At 39.8% G+C, this 20,457-nt stretch overlaps 2 protein-coding genes across 2 annotated transcripts; one reads left to right on the top strand and one right to left on the bottom strand.

Moving 5' to 3' along the window:
- Window positions 1–1,118: 1,118 nt before the first annotated feature.
- LOC117305017 lies at window positions 1,119–6,533 on the bottom strand. Its single transcript, XM_033789703.1, has 5 exons — window positions 6,372–6,533; window positions 5,454–5,568; window positions 4,803–4,922; window positions 3,222–3,314; window positions 1,119–1,473 (listed from the first exon to the last, which is right to left on the bottom strand). The coding sequence occupies exons 1-5, from the start codon at window positions 6,444–6,446 to the stop codon at window positions 1,304–1,306; spliced, it is 573 nt and encodes a 190-aa protein (XP_033645594.1). The 5' UTR covers window positions 6,447–6,533; the 3' UTR covers window positions 1,119–1,303.
- Window positions 6,534–15,318: 8,785 nt separating this feature from the next.
- Window positions 15,319–18,381, top strand: LOC117305404 (transmembrane protein 183-like). The gene is made up of 3 exons (XM_033790274.1): window positions 15,319–15,550; window positions 16,111–16,270; window positions 17,551–18,381. The coding sequence occupies exons 1-3, from the start codon at window positions 15,319–15,321 to the stop codon at window positions 18,170–18,172; spliced, it is 1,014 nt and encodes a 337-aa protein (XP_033646165.1). The 3' UTR covers window positions 18,173–18,381.
- The last annotated feature ends 2,076 nt before the right edge of the window (window positions 18,382–20,457 follow it).

Here is a 20,457-nt window from a genome sequence, read left to right on the forward strand (position 1 = left end):
TCTTTTTTCAGGTCCCAGGATTACCAACCAAATTTCCACGTGATTTTCATGATAATCAAACAACAGCTGAATGTCAGTCAACAAGCAAAATGCAACAAATTAATGAAAAAATTGGTTTGGTAGTCTTGTTTTTATCAAGGAAGAAATTTCATGCTAAGCAAATTTGTGTGCTTACAGACAGGCTTTATGAAATTGGGCCCAGATCAGAACTGACAGGGGATTTTTCCTCAGATTCTGGGTCAGGTTGACCCGTTTCTGGGTCACTTTGATACAAACTACGGGTAAAACTGACCCGAATATGACCTAAAGGGACCCGGATTTCAGGTCAAGTCTGTGTGATTGTGGCTCAATTCCACTACTGTGTGCAGAGGAGGGTTTAGACAGTTTTTAAAATAAATGTAATATTTGATCGTGGAAGAGAAATTAAAGAACCCATAATGGTCACCACCATTGCTTAATTTAATTACTTAATCGAGATATAATAATAATTGTAAGCAATATCTTGTCCAAAGTATACACGTTTAGAGTTAATTATCACTAGATCAAGATCCGCGGTTTGGGTGGATTGTTCACGGGTGTTATGCTTAAGTATTTTATATTTTTTTGTATCAATTCAAAACTGTAAGATGGTGTGTACATAATAATTATACTCATTTTAAAGAGTTTAAACACATAATGTCGTACCAACTTTTTAAATGAACGTGTTTATCATGATTTTGACACCTGCTCAAAATGGTTTGTACAAACACATACAAGAATATAAACCAATGGGTACAAAACTTAAGCAAAGGACACCTTGTTAGTAATTGTCGAAGACCAGTATTCTCTAAATTAATAACAAACCTGTGAAAATTTGAGCTCAATTGGTCGTTGAAGTTGTGAGAAGACGAAGAAAGAATATAGCACAATATTGTCGCAAAGGTTGTGTGCTTTCAAATGCTTGAATTTGATACCTCAGCCGAGGTTCGAATCAATTCAACCTCTTTCTCAAAAACTACGTGACTTCAGAGGGAGCCGGTTCTCACAATGTTTTATACCATGATCAACAGCTGCTCTCCATTGCTCGTAACCAAGTAAGTTTTTATGCTAACAATTATTTTGAGTAATTACCAACAGTGTTCACTGCTTTTACGCTTATACAAATATGTTGACAATCTGTTTTCAGAGTGTAGTATAGGCCTGTACGTATTTTTTTCGATAGCTAGTGATAATTAAAACGTCATCCGTCGTGAGGGAAAACACTGGTTATTATTATTATTTTGTATTAATGTTATTATTAGTATAATAATTGTTTTTATTTTGTTTAGACGTCGATGCATCCAAGGTTCAAGTTCGCAACGTCGACAAAGAGGACCCTACCTACAATACCGAAGCATGCGTGAAAGTTGCTACCACTTATGTTGATGTCTGAAATTTTCAGACATAAGGTCAGGAACTTCGCAATACCGACGCACACATATGGCGGATTCACAGCTAGTAGAGTAAAACAAAAAGAGAAACAAAATTAATTTAAAACACTGGGAGTTTTTGAACGCTAGGTGGCAGCAAACTTACCAGGTGAATTCCCTATAACGCGTGCGATTAGCTTCCCCCAGTGTACCGGGGTTTACACTCGTGATAGCCACAGAGACCCCGCTCGTGAGCTGGGTATGTGGTAGTCTTGGCCCAATACGTAAGTGCTCCATATTGGATAGTGTACTACGCTCCTGAGCTGGGTCTGTGGTACACTGGTCCCAAGACAGATACTTGCTTTTCAAAACCAGCAATTTTGTTGGACACAATTATTTCATTGGACGAACGTGCAGTCACGTAAGCATTCTGTATCTGTGTTTTGATTGGTCGGAGGTGTGACGTTTGACAGCTGCACTGACAGTCGTCTGCATATGAATGTAGGTGAAAGGTGAAGATGGACGAGGGTTGACCTGTAGGCTAGAGGCCACTCTCACGAGCCTCGAAGTGTGACGTCAGAGGTCAGGCTAGGTCTGGAGTGCAGTTTCGACCCCAAACAAATCCCAACCGAGTCAACAAGTCAGTTACCGGTTGGTCTGCTGAACAGCATCGTCACCGCGTCTCAACCGAGACGCGAAAACGCTCAACCGATGACCATATCTATGCCGATGACCAATGTTTCCGGTTGGGGTCGTCAAAACGCACTCATGTGGTGACTGACATCGGGAGAGACACGAGTATCACGTGTAAGCTAATCGAGCGCAAGGTCACATACGCAGTTTTGAGCATGCGCATAATTATTACCGATAATATAGTCTGGTTCCCAGACCCAAAAATCTCCGACTAGGCTCTGTCGAATTTAGGGTCCGGTATCACCCAAAATCACGTGACCAAAAAGGAGGAATTCCTCCTCTTTCGAAGTTATCCGAAATGTTCCGAACGTGTTATCGTCAACAAAAAGTCCAATTGGAAATGAAAATAACGTGTAAACTCAATGGGGGACTTTGGAAAGCTGAGGGTAAAGGTCTGGGTATGTGCACATCACAGAGCACCATGTATTAAATGGACACGTTGTCTTGGGTCGGACGAGTTGGTCTATAAAAACCGTTTGCAACCGTTTGTTATAAAATATCCATTATTATGGATAGGAAGATGTTGTAATAGATTACTATCCCCACAAACACGCCTCGAAATTGCGTGGTTTTCTTTTTACTTTGCGGACTAACACGGTCGGCCATTTGATGGGAGTCCAAACGGCCGACCGTTTTAGTTGATGAGGTAAAAGGAAAATCGTACAATTTCGAGGCGTGTTTGTGTGGATCATTGTATTCTACTTTTACAACATCCTCCCACCCAAATGCATGTTATAACAAACGGTTGCAAACGCTTTTCAAAGACCAACTCGACCAATTCAAGGCAACGTGTTCCTTTAAAGTGGTAAGTCTTCTGCCACCTAGCTTCACTGCACGCTGACATTAGTTCCTTTTCGAAGGGAAGATGTTAGGCGAAGCTAGAAAGATGCTAGGCGGAGCTAGAAAGATGTTAGGCGGAGCTAAGATATGTTAGGCAGAGTTAGAAGGACAGATGTTAGGCGCCGAGCTAGAAAGATGCTAGGCGGAGTTAGGAACATATTTTAGGCAGAGCTAAAAGGATACAGATGTTCTAAAAGCTAAAAGGATAGATAAGTTGAGCTAGAAGGATAGATGCCAGAATTGATTTATTTTTTATTAAGGGTCAATAATGGGGCAAACAAGACAAGATTCTTGGCTTACCCGACACCTCCTGGTTGACGATGGTGTCCCCGTTGACTCTCAGGATGATGTGAACGCCGTAGTTCTCCGGGATGTAGTCAACAATCAGCTCAGCTGAAAAAAAAGATAATATTATTAGAAAATTTTATTTAACATCCAAGCAGATCCTTGCCATTTGATTGGAGGAATGTCCATCACGTGATAGCAAATAAAGTACCACTGCACGCTGAGTCACCCACCATGCTTTTTCGTTCCATTCGAAAAAGCTGAGTAAAAACATCACTGCGTGCGTGGCGTGCGCGTGTCTTTGGTAACGCAGCAGTGTTACTGCCAAGGCAGCAAAAATACTACCATTCGGTTTCTGCGTGTCTAAAAATAGCTGTACAGAACGCGCATTGTGACTGTTGAATCCAACAGGCCGACCTAAAGAGAAACGGGTGTAATTTCACAATCAAAATTTGTAGTATCTTCCAATCAAAATGACAAAGATCTACTTGGATGTTATATAAAACAAATAACGAATGTTTTTCATTCGTGCAATGATGCAAATATTATGTTCATTCGTTGAAAGCTGGAATGTTCCATTCAACTCGGCTCCGCCTCGTTGAATTGGAAAATTACATCTTTCAACCCATGAACGTATTCGCACCATTGCACTCATAAACATTCATTTTGTGTATAATACTTTACTGAAAATATAAAAATTAAACGTTGTTGGTGTTTGTCACCCACACCTCTATAGACTTGATTCAAGTCTTAGATCGCGGTTATTCTTCTGCATCTCAGCCACGAAAACGCCCCCCTCATTCACTGACTCCCAGCATTTCGATAATACCCAATGGTCAACTTAGCACACATGGCGTGATATAGAGCGCCAATGTATCATTGAGCGCAGTAATTAGATTGGGTATAACTAATTGTTGACACACTTCTTGAATTTGCATATCAAGTCAGACTCTGATGAAGTTTTTGGGAGCATTCCATGGTCTGGAGAGCAAACATAAAAAAAGGTGCGACTTGCAGACTTGCGAATCTTTGACGGGGTTTGGTTCCGTGATACAAGTATAGTGTCTCTACAACGCATCTTTGGGTGCGTTCGTTTAGCTCCCCTGGGTCGACCCCGGTGCGTGGCGTGTTTTTTTTTACCAGGACGAACGTGGGTAATTATCTGCACACACTCGTCCTGGGAAAAAAAAACCGCCACACACCGGGGTCGACTCAGGGAAGCTAAACGAACGCACCCATTGTTTCAGACTTGTTCTTCCTTCCTGATCATGCTTCAGCTGAAGTCTTTTATTATTTGAATGAGAAATTACCTCTATCTGAAAACTACGTTACTTCAGAGGGAGTCATTTCTCACAATGTTTTGTACTATCAACAGCTGTCCACTGCTCGTTACCAAGTTAGTTTTAATACTAAAAATTATTGTGAAAAAATTACCAATAGTATCCGTATGCCTATAATCAATCAGTATAATTTGAATCCTTTTTTTTCAGTCACTCTAATGGCATCGATCTGAGTGCTGCACTGCATAACAAATCATAGTAAGGGGCATGTACATTTACTAATAAATACAATTAAAACAAATCAGCAGACTATTACCATTGACATCGATAGTATATGACCAAAACCCTAGGTCTATTGGAACGGAAATGGCTCCTGAGCAGGTCCCGACATCTCCCGACACCGAACACTGTCCGTTGGCAGAGATTGCTGGCTCATCTGGATTTGCAGAATAGACACAAATAAATATTAAAGAATGAACAATAACAGTAGTTAATTAAAGTAAATTATGAACTACAGAATTATGCAGTTGGCTTTATACTTCGATTCCAGTTTTTCTGGAAACTTCGGAGATCATTACATGCTTTACGGTAAAAAAAAAAAAAAAAAGGGAAAATATGTTACTTTGCGATGTTGCCAAAGATACAAAATTGTTATACAATTCAAAAAGGAGATTGCACTGAAACATTTCAAAATCACCCAAAAGAAAACATTTAAACACAACCAAATCCAGATTATTGAAGAACAATGAAACACCGTATTAATAGGAGGAAGGGACAGCAAGTTAAAAACAACAACCATAGAATGGACTAAAAACCATCAAACACCCAAACTAAATTGTTACAGAGATCAACTTTTCAAACAATGAAGAAACAAAATGAAATTCAGCAAAGCTCACGACTTGCCATTTTTCGTTCAAGTAGGTCTTTAGACAGAAAGAAAGAAATATACACCAATGACGTCACTTACACAAATTAGCATCCGAGCTCAAACCGTACATGCTGGCCTTCTTCGCAACCGACACCATCTTCAAGAAGAACTCCTTTTCCTCGGAAGTCATCTCCACTCTCTCGATGTCTTTGATCTACAAACAGTCAAAGTCATCCTCATCGTTAACAATCCCCAGACGTGACACTTGTGTCCTTTAAGACATTGGACACCTTTGGTAACAGTCTTCTCGCTTAGTGAGTCTCAACATAATTAAATGCATAAATGACAAAACTGTGAACATTTGAACTCAATTATTGGTCGTCGAAGATGCGAGATAATAATGGAAGAAAAAAATACCGTTGTCACGCAAAGTTATGTGCTTTCAGATGCTTGATTTCTGGTCTTCAAAATTTAATTCTGAGGTCTTTAAATAAAATTCAAACATTTTGGGTTTAGTGGAAATGATTCTTTAGAGGGAACCGTTTCTCATAATGTTTTATACTATCAACAGCTCTCCATTGTTCGTTAACCGAGTCAGTGTTTAAATTGTTAATTATTTTGAGTAATTACCAATAGTGTCCATGGGTCGATTTCACAAAGAGTTAGAAAGACGTATTAAAAAACGTATGGCTAGTCTTAAGTTAGGACAGTAACTCGAGTAACTCGTCCTAACTCGAGATAAGAAAAGTCTTAACTCTTTATGAAATCCATCCCAGAGCCCTTAGGACAAAATGGGGTGGGGGGGGGGGGTAAAGCAAAGAGTATCAGGGCTGAATCATTTTAGCAAATTTTCTGTCACAGGTAAGTTTGTTTGAGTGTAAATTCGTAAGCAACAATCAAATGGTTCAAAAACCAAAGCAAGAATATTCACACCGAGTAGGATAGGGGCCAAATAATTTGGCACACATGTCTGAAACAATATTAGGCCCTAAATAAAATGAAAACAAAGTGACAAACCTGTACGGACTTGGCAGTCACAGCGACGGCACACATGCCCAACACGAAGGCAAACTTCAAGAACCCACTCATCATGATGGGATAAGAATCTTCTGAATCGAAGGTAGAACTGGAAAACTGATTTCAGTAACCACTTTGGTCAAGTTGGTGTATGATTTGTCAGCGTGGACGGTGCCCTTTATAAAGGCTTGATGTATCGAGGGTGAGGGTATGGGTTTGCTTGGTAACTTCATGGTAATTGGTTTGTTCTAACCCGGATCTGATTTCATAGCCGGATCTTCCAAATATTATTAATTTTTATTCATTGTTTCTCTTTAAAAAAAAAATTATCCAGGGGTTGTTATTGTATTAACAGCTTTTTATTTGATTTTGCTGAAAGTCGTCATGGCCCAATTTCATGGCTCTGCTTCCTGACGAATTCTGTGCTTACGGTCACCATTCTCAGCTTGAACGGCAAGCGACAAATTTCTACGCAAGATAATATCGAAGTCTTAAAGGCAGTGGACACTATTGGTTATTACTCAAAATAATTATTGGCATATAAACCTTTTTTGGTGACGAGTAACGGGGAGAGGTTGATGGTATAAAACATTGTGAGAAACGGCTCCCTCTGAAGTGCCATAGTTTTCGAGAAAGACGTAATTTTCCACGAATTTGATTTCGAGGCCTCAAATTTAGAACTTGGGGTCTCGAAATCAACCATCTTTAAACGCACACAACTTCGTGTGACAAGGGTTATTTTTCTTTAATTATTATCTCGCAACTTCGATGACCGATTGAGCTCAAGATTTCACAGGTTTGTTATTTTATGCACCAACTGTGAAGGCTAGTCTTTGACAATTACCAAGTGTCCAGTGTCTTTCAAGACACTGGACACTATTGGTAATTGTCCAGTGTCTTTTAAGACACTGGACATTATTGGTAATTGTCAAAGACCAGTCTTCTCACATTGTGTATCTCAACACAGGCACAAAATAACAAACCTGTGAAAATTTGAGTTCAATTGATGGCCGAAGTTGCGAGATAACTATCAAAGAAAAAACACCCTTGTCACACGAAGTTGTGTGCTTTGATTTCGAGACCTCAAAATCTAATTCCGACGTCTCGAAATCAAGTTTTGTGGTAAAATGACTTCCTTCTCGAAAACTAAATACGTCACTTCATATGGATCCGTTTCTCACAATGTATTTTACTATCAATCTCTTCCCATTACTCGCTACCAAGGTTTATGCTAATAATTATTGTAAGTATTAATTTTTGTGTACTTACTAAACTAAGAGTAACACAACACACTCTTTACATTTCGAGTTGTCCGTTATATTGCTTTCTAAAAATAGTGGTGATTATTTAACTCTGTTAAAGACAGTGGACACTATTGGTAATCGTCAAAGACCAGTCTTCTCACTTGGTGTATCTCAACATTATGCATACAATAACAAACCTGTGAAAATTTGAGCTCAATCGGTCGTCGAAGTTGCGAGATAATAATGAAAGAAAAAAACACCCTTGTCACACGAAGTTGTGTGCTTTCTGATGCTTGATTTCGAGACCTCAAATTCTAAACTTGAGGTCTCGAAATCAAATTCGTGGAAAATTACTTCTTTCTCAAAAACTACGTTACTTTAGAGGGAGCCGTTTCTCACAATGTTTTATACTATCAACAGCTCCCCATTAGTCGTTATCAAGTAAGGTGTTATGCTAATAATTATTATAAGTTATTACAAAGTGTTCACGGCCTTTAAAGGCACTAGACACATTTGGTTATCGTCAAATAGCTTTGACGTCATTCCAGGGGCTCACCTGGGTCAGCCCGCAGTGTCCTGCTTGTGGAGTGCGTCACTTGGGGGCTGGCCCTAGGTGCATGACGTCATAACGAGAGGGCGAGTGTGGCCGTTCGATTTGCTAAAGGCAGGGGCTCACCCGAGTGAGCACCGCGGGGTTGACCCAGGGAAGCTAATCGAACGCACCAAATTATAAGAAAACATCAAAACAAAAGCGAATCCATATTACTGCAAAAACAACACACACAAAACCCCATAACAACAGGATCAGGAACAACAATTTAAAAACCCAAAGCCAAACACGAATGGACTTTAACCCTATACAGCCAAAAATAAAACTGGGCTGGGCTGACAATTATATACATGTTTTTTTTCCCATTTTTTTTCAAGCATACATTAAAAAACAACCTACAAAAAAGGTCCACCCTCGCCTAGACATTCGAAAGGACTCGTACCCCCTTTACGGCACTGTACCCGTTTGGTAATTGTCAAAGACCAGTCTTCTCGCCAAATTTACTTAGCATGAAATTTCTTCCTCGATAAAAACAGGATTACCAACCAAGTTTCCACGTGATTTTCAGGATATGCAAACAACAGCTGAATATCAGTGACAAGAAATATGCAACAAATGGAAATTTCGTTGGTAATCCTGTCTTTATAAAGGAAGAAATTTTATGCTAAGCAAATTTGTGTGCTTAGCAGCTCTATGAAATTGGGCCCTGGTCTATCCAAACATCAGCATCAAATGACAAGCCTGTATGTACACATTTTTGCTCAATTGGTCATCGAAGTTGCGAGAAAATGATGAAAGAAATAACACTCATGTTGGACGAATTTGTATGCTTTCAGATAGGAATAAAATACTCCTGGCTAGAATGTCTTTCAATATTTCAGTGAGAAATTACCTCTTTCTGAAAATCTATGCTTCTTCAGAGGGAGCCGTTTCTTACAATGTTTTATACTATTAACAGCTCTCCAATGCTCGTTACCAAGTAAGTTTTTAAGTTAATATTTGTTTTGAGTAATTACCAAACGTGTACCTTCCCTTTAAGCCAAATAGCATCTTTAACGTCACCCCATTTCACTTCAAACATTAGCCCCACAGTCAAACCCGACGTACATGTGTAGCCCTTTTCACACTATAGTTATTTACCGGGAAATTCCCGGGAACTTGTTGTCAATATTTTTACACCTCACATAAACCCTGCTCAGGGGTAGGGTTAAATCCATGAGTTAACCCGGGGGTAACACGTTGTTCCTGTGAAAAAGAAGCTAGTGTGAACAGTTGATAGTGTAGGCTAAGTCACAATTAAATCAAACTGGACAAGGCAGTTCAAGTCCACAGTTGATAGTGTAGGCTAAGTCACAATTAAATCCAACTGGTCAAGGCAGTTCACGTCCACAGTTGATAGTGTAGGCTAAGTCACAATTAAATCAAACTGGACAAGGCAGTTCACGTCCACAGTTAATAGTGTAGACTAAGTCACAATTAAATCAAACAAGTCAAGGCAGTTCACGTCCACAGTTAGGCTACGACCATAATATGTTTGCAACGTCCGGCCTTGAACAAGGCGATCAATTGAGCATGCACTCGAAAATATTTAACGACTTGTCAACAAGTCTACTTCAGAGCAAAGAAAATATTTAACGACAAATGGCTACAAAGTTAAGTCTACTTTAACTGGTATTATGGTTTGTTTAAGGTCGTTCATGTGTGTCGTGTATAACCCGTGATCGTGTAGTCAGCATGTCAGTGATGATTATTATACGGGTGGTTATACACACGTGATCTGAGGGCGCGCGTCATCATCAACTTGACCAATCAGGGTCGAGCGTATAGCAGTGATGATGATGAACTTTATTTTTCTATGTACTGGTATCAACATATCCCTCAAATTCTCAATTAAAGACACTGGACACTATTGGTATTGTCAAAGACCAGTCTTCTCACTTGGTGTATCTTAACATTATGCATACAATAACAAACCTGTGAAACATTGAGCTCAATTGGTCGTCGAAGTTGCGAGATAATAATGCAAAAACACTCTTGTCACACAAAGTTGGGTGCGTTCAACTGGTTGATTTCGAGACCTCAAAATTATAAATCTGAGGTCTCAAAATCAAATTCGTGGGAAACTACTTCATTCTCAAAAAACTATGTCACTTCAGAGGGAGCCGTTTCTCACAATGTTTTATACCATCAACCTCTCCCCGTTACTCGTCACCAAATAAGGTTTATATGCCAATAATTATTTTGAGTAATAACCAATAGTGTCCACTGCCTTTAAGACTTCGATATTATCTTGCGTAGAAATTTGTCGCTTGCCGTTCAAGCTGAGAATGGTGACCGTAAGCATAGAATTCAGCGGGAAGCAGAGCCATGAAATTGGGCCATGACGACTTTCAGCAAAATCAAATAAAAAGCTGTTAATACAATAACAACCCCTGGATCATTTTTTTTTAATGAGAAACAATGAATAAAATAGCAACATAATGTTTGGGCAATAAAACATGAATAATATAATATTTATAAGATCCGGCTATGAAATCAGATGCGGGTTACGGTTTATTTCTTTTATTGTATAATGTACATAAAATGCCCTTCAAAAAAATGATGAAAGAAATAACACTCATGTTGGACGAATTTGTATGCTTTCAGATAGGAATAAAATACTTCTGGCTAGAATGTCTTTCAATATTTCAGTGAGAAATTACCTCTTTCTCAAAATCTATGCTACTTCAGAGGGAGCCGTTTCTTACAATGTTTTATACTATTAACAGCTCTCCAATGCTCGTTACCAAGTAAGTTTTTAAGTTAATATTTGTTTTGAGTAATTACCAAACGTGTACCTTCCCTTTAAGCCAAATAGCATCTTTGACGTCACCCCATTTCACTTCAAACATTAGCCCCACAGTCAAACCCGACGTACATGTGTAGCCCTTTTCACACTATAGTTATTTACCGGGAAATTCCCGGGAACTTGTTGTCAATATTTTTTACACCTCACATAAACCCTGCTCAGGGGTAGGGTTAAATCCCTGAGTTAACCCGGGGGTAACACGTTGTTCCTGTGAAAAAGAAGCTAGTGTGAACAGTTGATAGTGTAGGCACAGTCACAATTAAATCAAACTGGACAAGGCAGTTCACGTCCAAAGTTGATAGTGTAGGCTAAGTCACAATTAAATCCAACTGGTCAAGGCAGTTCACGTCCACAGTTGATAGTGTAGGCTAAGTCACAATTTAATCAAACTGGACAAGGCCGTTCACGTCCACAGTTAATAGTGTAGACTAAGTCACAATTAAATCAAACAAGTCAAGGCAGTTCACGTCCACAGTTAGGCTACGACCATAACATGTTTGCAACGTCCGGCCTTGAACAAGGCGATCAATTGAGCATGCACTCGAAAATATTTAACGACTTGTCAACAAGTCTACTTCAGAGCAAAGAAAATATTTAACGACAAATGGCTACAAAGTTAAGTCTACTTTAACTGGTATTATGGTTTGTTTAAGGTCGTTCATGTGTGTCGTGTAACCCGTGATCGTGTAGTCAGCATGTCAGTGATGATTATTATACGGGTGGTTATACACACGTGATCTGAGGGCGCGCGTCATCATCAACTTGACCAATCAGGGTCGAGCGTATAGCAGTGATGATGATGAACTTTATTTTTCTATGTACTGGTATCAACATATCCCTCAAATTCTCAATTAAAGACTCTGGACACTATTGGTTATTGTCAAAGACCAGTCTTCTCACTTGGTGTATCTTAACATTATGCATACAATAACAAACCTGTGAAAATTTGAGCTCAATTGGTCGTCGAAGTTGCGAGATAATAATGCAAAAACACTCTTGTCACACAAAGTTGGGTGCGTTTAACTGGTTGATTTCGAGACCTCAAAATTATAAATCTGAGGTCTCAAAATCAAATTCGTGGGAAACTACTTCATTCTCAAAAAACTATGTCACTTCAGAGGGAGCCGTTTCTCACAATGTTTTATACCATCAACCTCTCCCCGTTACTCGTCACCAAATAAGGTTTATATGCCAATAATTATTTTGAGTAATAACCAATAGTGTCCACTGCCTTTAAGACTTCGATATTATCTTGCGTAGAAATTTGTCGCTTGCCGTTCAAGCTGAGAATGGTGACCGTAAGCATAGAATTCAGCGGGAAGCAGAGCCATGAAGCACGGCCGTCGTCTAGACATATCATACGTGCGCTATATAAGACTTTGGTGTTGTTATTATCATTATTATCATTATTATTATTATTTAATTGTTCTTTTCCCAGATGTAACTCTTCAAGCATTCGCTGATAATGCCAGCTGCCGTGCTCTAAGCAAGAGGACCGGTAAAGCTGCTACAATGTCTATCCATAGAGAAAGTAAGTTGAAAGCAATCTTCACTGGCTTCCAGTGGCAATCTTCACAATGAGTTAGCCTTGTTTGGGGCATTCTTGCATTTAAAAAACAATTAAAAGAAATATAAAAAAATACATGCGATGTGAAGTCATGCCTGGAATTATACGGCCATGCCCTGCGTTGCCCTGGTCTTGGCCTTGGTCCCCCCCCCCCTTCAAAAGTTTTGACTTGCCCCCTCCAAGGTGAAATTCCAGGGGTCGATTTGACAAAGAACTTAGTCCTAGGAGATATTAGCTAGTCTTAACTCAAGATGGGACTAGTCCCAACTCTTTGTGAACCCACCCCAGCAGCCGCTTTCACGAACACTTTCACGAAAATCTTGAGTTAAAACGAGACTCGTCCTAATTTAGGATGGGTCCGATCCATCCTAACTGCTATGGTTTAAGGAACTTAATCCTTCCTAAGATTAATCCCAAGAGTTTATGAAGAGTTAGGTAAAATCAACCCCAGGCGCGCCTGGGAAGTGACACATTTCAATGTAACTGTCAGCACCCCGCTGAATTCACCAAGGAACCCTAAAATCACGACACCGAAATCAAACACTTTCGACTCCTTTTTTAGTTATGATTATTTACATTATATTTACAATCAAGCATCAACTTCAAATAGAAATATTATGCAACTCCGAACTCTACTCAAACTTCTCTTAGCATCAAAATGCAACTCCAACTTCTTCTTAGCAATAATATGCAACTCCAAATTCAACTTAAATTCACAATAGCATCAATATGCAATCTCAACTTCTACTTAGCAATAATATGCATCTCCAAATTCCACTTAAATTCACAATAGCATCAATATGCAATCGCAACTTCTACTTAGCAATAATATGCATCTCCAAATTCCACTTAAATTCGCAATAGCATCAATATGCAATCTCAACTTCTACTTAACACTAATATGCATCTCCAAATATTGTTTTCTAGGCATAAAAGCCAGTCTTTCCTTTCTCCAACAAATACCTCCTCGGTGCAACCTCCCTGATACATCAGTCCAGCCCTGCCGCGACTTCCCTGTCCGGCCCGACGTTTCGCCTACTGATGAACGCGCGTTATAACTGGAGCAACCTCGCCCATTCCCTGGCCATCTTGGCGCATACTCTCGGCACATACTCTTGGCCATCTAAACAATAGAGTTTGTAATAACAAATAACACATAATAATGTGATTGACTATGGCCCTTCTGAACAAACTTTGCACTAAAAACCATTTTGGATAACAGCACTTTTCTGTCACAACTTTCTCAAATGTCTCAAGCAAATAAAATAGTATTTCTTGTAACTAACATGACTAAAGCCAGATTACTCAATTCTAAATTAATATTGATTTATCAACACAGTTTTTGTTTCTTCACACAAAATGCACTGAAAATACAGACTTCGTTTTGGTTGAACTTCTTCACACAAAATGCACTGAAAATATAGACTTTGTTTTGGTTGAACTTCTTCAAACAAAATGCCCTGAAAATATAGCAGTTATAAACAATAAATAAATAGTTGGTTTAACTTACAGTCAATCCTGGGTGTTTCCGCCTGGATTCAATGTTAACTATGGTGATAAATTTCACCCTGCTCTGGTTTACTTTTGAAGCTCACGGTTTGAGCCAAGTATAGAGTGCCGACACACTCTATCCACGATGTTGCTGGCTCATCACAATGTCAGGTGAAAGAGCAGAGTGGCTGTGCAGTGTGTCCTTCTTACTGCTCTTACTGGAACTCTCTGGCCAACACCCTAAACTTGGAATGTCCCCCTGACTAAACTACTTGGCCTAATCACCTTGAATAAATTATATACTTCACTGACCCAGTGTTACATAACCTGAAACCTCTATACCTGAAACCCCATGCTAAAAAGAACAAGGGAATGTTTAAACCTCTACACTCCAGTGAACCTAATCAATGACAACCTCGCAGGAACTTTTAACAATAGCCTGAACTTAAAGGTACATTGCTATATACAAATATATACAAAAAAACAAGAAATTTTGTGACAGTAACCGCCTTCGGTTTGAAGGCAGTGGACACTATTGGTAATTGTCAAAGACCAGCCTTCACAGTTAATGTATCTCAACATTTGCATAAAATAACAAACCTGTGAAAATTTGAGCTCAATCGGTCATCGAACTTGCGAGATAATAATGAAAGAAAAAACACCCTTGTAACACGAAGTTGTGTGCGTTTAGATGGTTGATTTTGAGACCTCAAGTTCTAAATCTGAGGTCTCGAAATCAAATTCGTGGAAAATCACTCCTTTCTCGAAAAATATGGCACTTCAGAGGGAGCCGTTTCTCACAATGTTTTATACCATCAACCTCTCCACTTGCCACCAAGAAAGGTTTTATTCCAATAATTATTTTGAGTAATTACCAATAGTGTCCACTGCCTTTAAAGTCAAACTCGTCGACAGCACGAGTGAAATCTTTAAGGATACTTCACAAGATGAAGTGATTGACAACTGGTTTGAGAGAGAGTTCTTCAAGGGATGCTTTTAGCCTTGCTTGGGGCAAACAATATAAACAACAAAAACAAAAACCAATTACATGCATTGTGAAGTGACACATTTCAATCTTTGTTTTCTTTTAAAGTCAAACTCGTCGACAGCACGAGTGAAATCTTAAAGGACAACTCGCAAGATGATGTGATTGATGACTTTGAGAGAGAGCTCTTCAAGCGTGGCTTTTTGCCTCGTTTGGGGCAAATTTGTATTATGAGAAAACAAACAAACAAAACCCCAAGTACATGCATTGTGAAGTGACACATTGCAACGTAACCATCTTTGTTTCTTTTAAAGTCAAACTCGTGGACAGCACGAGTGAAATCTTGAAGAACACCTCCCAAGATGATGTGATTGAAGACTGGTTTGAGAGAGAGTTCTCTGATGATGATGATGAGGAAGAGATCGTCTTCATCGAGGTTGTCGACCTAACTGAGATGACGGAGAAGGAAGACATAACAGAAAGGATGCCAGTCGGTAAGTAAGAGGCAGTCATGTTTAGTCTCGAGATTGATCTAAAGTTTAAGATGCTAACTGGCGTCTCATCACTGTGGTTAAATGTACTGGACTCCTTTGGTAATAAATATTGTCATAGACCAGTATTTTCACTTTGTGTATCCCAACCAGTACTGATCCCAGTATGTAGAAAATAACCAATTCGTAGAAATTTGGACTCAATCGGTCATCGAAGATAAAGAGGAAAATGAAGAATAAAAAGAAAAAACAAAAAACTTTGCACAAATTTGTTATCTTTTAGATTTCTAAAGAAAGGCTTCAGGCCTGAAGTCTTTTATTATTTCAGTGACAAATTACCTCTTTCTCAAATATTACGTTACTTGAGAGGGAGCCGTTTCTTGTAAGTTCTTCAAGTAAGTTTTGATGCTGAAAATTATTTTGAGTTGTTACCAATAGTGTCCACTGTCTTTAAGCGCAGAATTCGGCAGCACAGCACAGCCATGAAGGTAGGCCCTGCTCTAGAATGCAAGAGATCTGAACGGTCCATCATCTCCCTCTCTCTCTCTCTTTATTTGCTGCAGAGCAAGTTACAGGAGGTCACTCTTCAAGTGCCAATGCTTACCCAACGGTTATCTGGTACCTTGTGTCCGCCTATATCTACCCTGAAGACATCTCAACCTTTGCATGTGACACGTACGCCTTGACAAACACTGCAGGGTTCTGGAGAAAGCTGTATTTCAGGTCAGTCCGAAAAGAACCCCACCTTCTTCTAGCGCATTTCGCAATAACTGTCTCAAGGTGCCCTGCCGTCAATTTCACCAAACTCTTCCTAACTTTGGGATTAATCTTGGGACTTGGGACGAGTTCACTTCCGTATCCAAATAATAGGACGCATTGAACCTATCCCAAGTTAGGACGGATTACTCGTCCTAACTCGAGTTAGGATTAATCCTAGCGTTTCGTGAAATCGGCTGCAGGTCATTGGGCCAATAACATTTCTTTAATCTTTCTCAGCTCCCTGGGGAGTATACAACCCAAAGGCTTTTTCATACACAATGTCAGCCTCTACCCTCGCAGGTACCCATTTTTATACCCCTGTGTAAAGAAAAGCAAAATGCATCTTGCCCAATGACACAAGTGTCCTGACCGGGATTCGAACCCACACTCCGATGACTTAACCACCAGGGCCAAACTTCATAAAGCTTTTCAGCAGAAAATTCTGCTCTGTAGTATATTTCTTGGCTAAGCAACAAATAATCGGGGTACTAGTCACAGCAATGGTATCTGGACGGTGTTCTGACTGGTAACCTATTTTTGTTAAGCAATCGTTTTTTGTACTAAGCAAGTTTTATGTGCCTTACAGGCTTTATGAAATTGGGCCCAGAACTTTAGTTCGATGCTCTGAAACCACTCGGACATAAGGCATTTTGAGATATGGGGGACACAATACTATAACACCAGTAGTTTGGGTAAACCTGTCTGTTTACATCTAAACCAAACAATGCACTTCTACAATATGCAACCATAGAGTTATTAAGATCTAGAGGGCGCACTGGCCTTTATACATGGCCCGACATAGACCTTATCGCAAATACCAATGCGCACGCGCAGACTGTTGAATGAGGTGCATTGTGGGATTATATGGATCAAATTTGGATACCAGCAAGACCACAATGCACCTAATTCCTAGCTTTACGCGCGCGCCCCGGTATTTGCGAAAAGGTCTATGTGAGCATGCGGCCATTTTCAAAAAAAGCATCGCACAAAAGTAGACAAAAGAGCATCGCACAGCGTGTGTTTATCGCATAGCGTTTTAAATAAACACAAACTCCAATGTGTACTTCATGTGCAACGCGCGTACAAATCGGCGCGCGTGTTTTCTTCCGGTCCCGTCGCATTATTTTGTGCAAGCAGTATCACCAGTGCGCCCTCTATGTGTCCAACATATAATCTCAAAAATGGCTAATGACGCCTTTTGTGTAATCTAATAAAATTAACTATAACAAGAATGACAGATCTAGGTACTGGAGCCCCGAAGCAGCAAAGAGTCTCCCCAAGGAGCTTCACTACACCAGCATCCAGCGAACGTTCGGTCTGCGCACCCTCGTTATACGCTCTCTCCAGTTCATCTACCCGCCTTTCGCCCACCGCAACACCGCGCTGGGAAACACCAACGACGCGGTGGAGAACATGTCGGGGCTCATTTTCATGTACCACGTCAGTCGACGCAAGGGCTCGAACTACGTCTACTACTTGAAGTTTCAGGAAACGAGTCGCGCGTGTCAGATTTCTGATTGTGAGCGAGAGATTTTTGTGAACCCTAATCGTGATCAATGGATCTTGAAAATCATGTGTAAGACTTGCCATCGTTTGGAGCCCGAACGGATCATGGGGAAGGAGTTAGTGAACGCATCGTTCAGCGTCAGCTACGGAATGATGTACAACAAGTTAAAGCTGGAATTTCAGGAGCCGATGGTGCGTCACACCAAGAGAGCCGACCGAACGATCTTGATTCTTGATCCCTTGCTTTGCGCTCGCGTTTACCCCTGGTGGCATCCGCTGTTCAACGATAACTTCAGATTGGAATCGGAGAGCGGAGGTCATACAAATGGGACGTTGAACATGTGGAACGCTAACAATTGACCTCCTGACCTATGCCCTATCACTATGACCCACAGTTTACGAAACTTTGTAAACAAAATAGTTAATAGTCTGACAATAGGAGCCTATAGGCCAGCTTCCTCAAAAGGTGAAAAACATATGCTGAACAATTTACTGTCATTAATGTTGGTAGCGCTTAGAGATGCCCTTTGGGTGTGAAAAGCACTATATAAAAACTGGGCCCAATTTCATAGAGCTGCTTAAGCAAAAAAATTGCTAAAGCACGACAATAGTTCGCTTATTTTTCACATGTTACTGGCAAAAATGTCATGCCATATACATTGCTTGTGACTGGTATTTAGCTGTTGTTAACTTAGCATAACAATTGAGTGGGTCTTGGCCGGGAATCTGATATTACTAAGCAAGTTTTGTTTTGCTTAAGCAAAATTTTGTGCTTAAGCAGCTCTATGAAATTGGGCCCTGGTCATCAATACTATTAAGCAAAAAATTGCAGGAAACCAGTTAAAGACAATACATGTTGTAATATAGTATTTTGGATGGTAACCATGGTAACCTTTTATTTTAACAATTTTGTTGCTCTTGACCGCTTTTGAGCTTTAATAGCTTAATGAAAGTGTGACATTGTGTTCATATCGCCATTCTGTTATCCAGAAAAGGGCAACTCTATAAGGAAGTTGTCAATTTCTATAGAGGAACATTTTCAGGGGCACCAAGGCAAAAATCTGGGCAACAGGAGACAATTGCCTTCATATCTCATATACCAGGCTCGTTTTTTCAACAAGATAATAATAACATGATAATAATATATTTGATATAAAATAATGCTAATAACTAATAAATGTTATTTGGGGGCGCATTTTAGCATTTTTTTTATTCCATCAAACCTCAAATTCAAGCCAAATCTCAATCAATATGACAAATCAACTTCAAAAAGGTACCCCATCAGGTCCTGATTAATAATATACATAGAAGATAAAATTTAATTTTTAGTCTTCAACAAAAAACTGTATGTAAATTTACTCAAGATGCAATAAAAATATTCCACTATAGATATTAAAGACAGTGGACACTATTGGTAACTGTCAAAGACCAGTCTTCTCACTTGGTGTATCTCAACATATGCATAAAATAACAAACCTGTGAAAATTTGAGCTCAATCGGTTGTAGAAGTTGCGAGATAATAATGAAAGAAAAAAAACACCCTTGTCACACGAAGTTGTGTGCTTTCTGATGCTTGATTTCGAGATCTCAAGTTCTAAATCTGAGGTCGCGAAATCAAATTCGTGGAAAACTACTTCTTTCTCGAAAACTACTTCACTTCAGAGGGAGTCGTCTCTCACAATGTGTTATACCATCAACCTCTCCCCATTACTCGTCACCAAGAAAGGTTTTATGCCAATAATTATTTTGAGTAATTACCAATAGTGTCCACTGCCTTTAAACCGCTTATGCCCGGGTCGACCACTTCGACCAAATCCTCAGTGACATCTTGCTGTTGTATAAACCACCGAAACGTTTTTGAATTGGACCGTCCCCGACAACTCTCACGACTACCCTAATTTAAGGCACTGCTCCGCAGAAACGCCAGACAAATAAATCCAAAGATAGAATCATAGTTAACCAACCAACACATTACCGTTTATTAATTTAAATAACTTCCAAAAAAACGTCCCATATAAATATTCGATTAATAATGCAACATGATCCCTTACCTAAAACATACTCAAAAGCAACTGGTGACCCCAAGTTCAAATAAGGCAAAATGTCCATATCATCCAACTGCAATTTAAAGGGATTATTATACATTACATGGATGTTGGACTTCATTTCCCCTTATTTTTGCAGGGTGGCTAAAATAAGAGATGACTCAATACCCCCGCCGTACAGGCCCGTAGACTAGTTCAACCTGCTTATTATGCAACGACGGCCAGTGTATTGAAACCATAACAGCCTATTCTTATAACATTACATTACATACATAAACGCACGTGGTTATTTAGTCTTGGTGCAAGACGTTTCTCGTTTCCTTTTCACGCACACCGCGGCCAATTCACCGACAGCGCGCGCGCCGACTCACCTGACTTTAGTTCACTCACCGCCCCGGAGAAACGTCTTGGTCCGTGTGCATGTTTGAGTTATGTGACCTCACATACATATTCAACGTGTGGGTCAACAAAATACTACGCACGCGCACAACTGGAAACAGACAAGCGGGCCAGTCTGGTAACTTGCATGCACCCGACGTGTCGAGTAAAAGCCTCGCTGCATCATGCTACGGCGGGAACCCGGGGAAATACACACCATGT

Source organism: Asterias rubens, chromosome 22 (assembly GCF_902459465.1).
Source record: "Asterias rubens chromosome 22, eAstRub1.3, whole genome shotgun sequence".
NCBI classification, from domain to species: Eukaryota; Metazoa; Echinodermata; class Asteroidea; order Forcipulatida; family Asteriidae; genus Asterias; species Asterias rubens.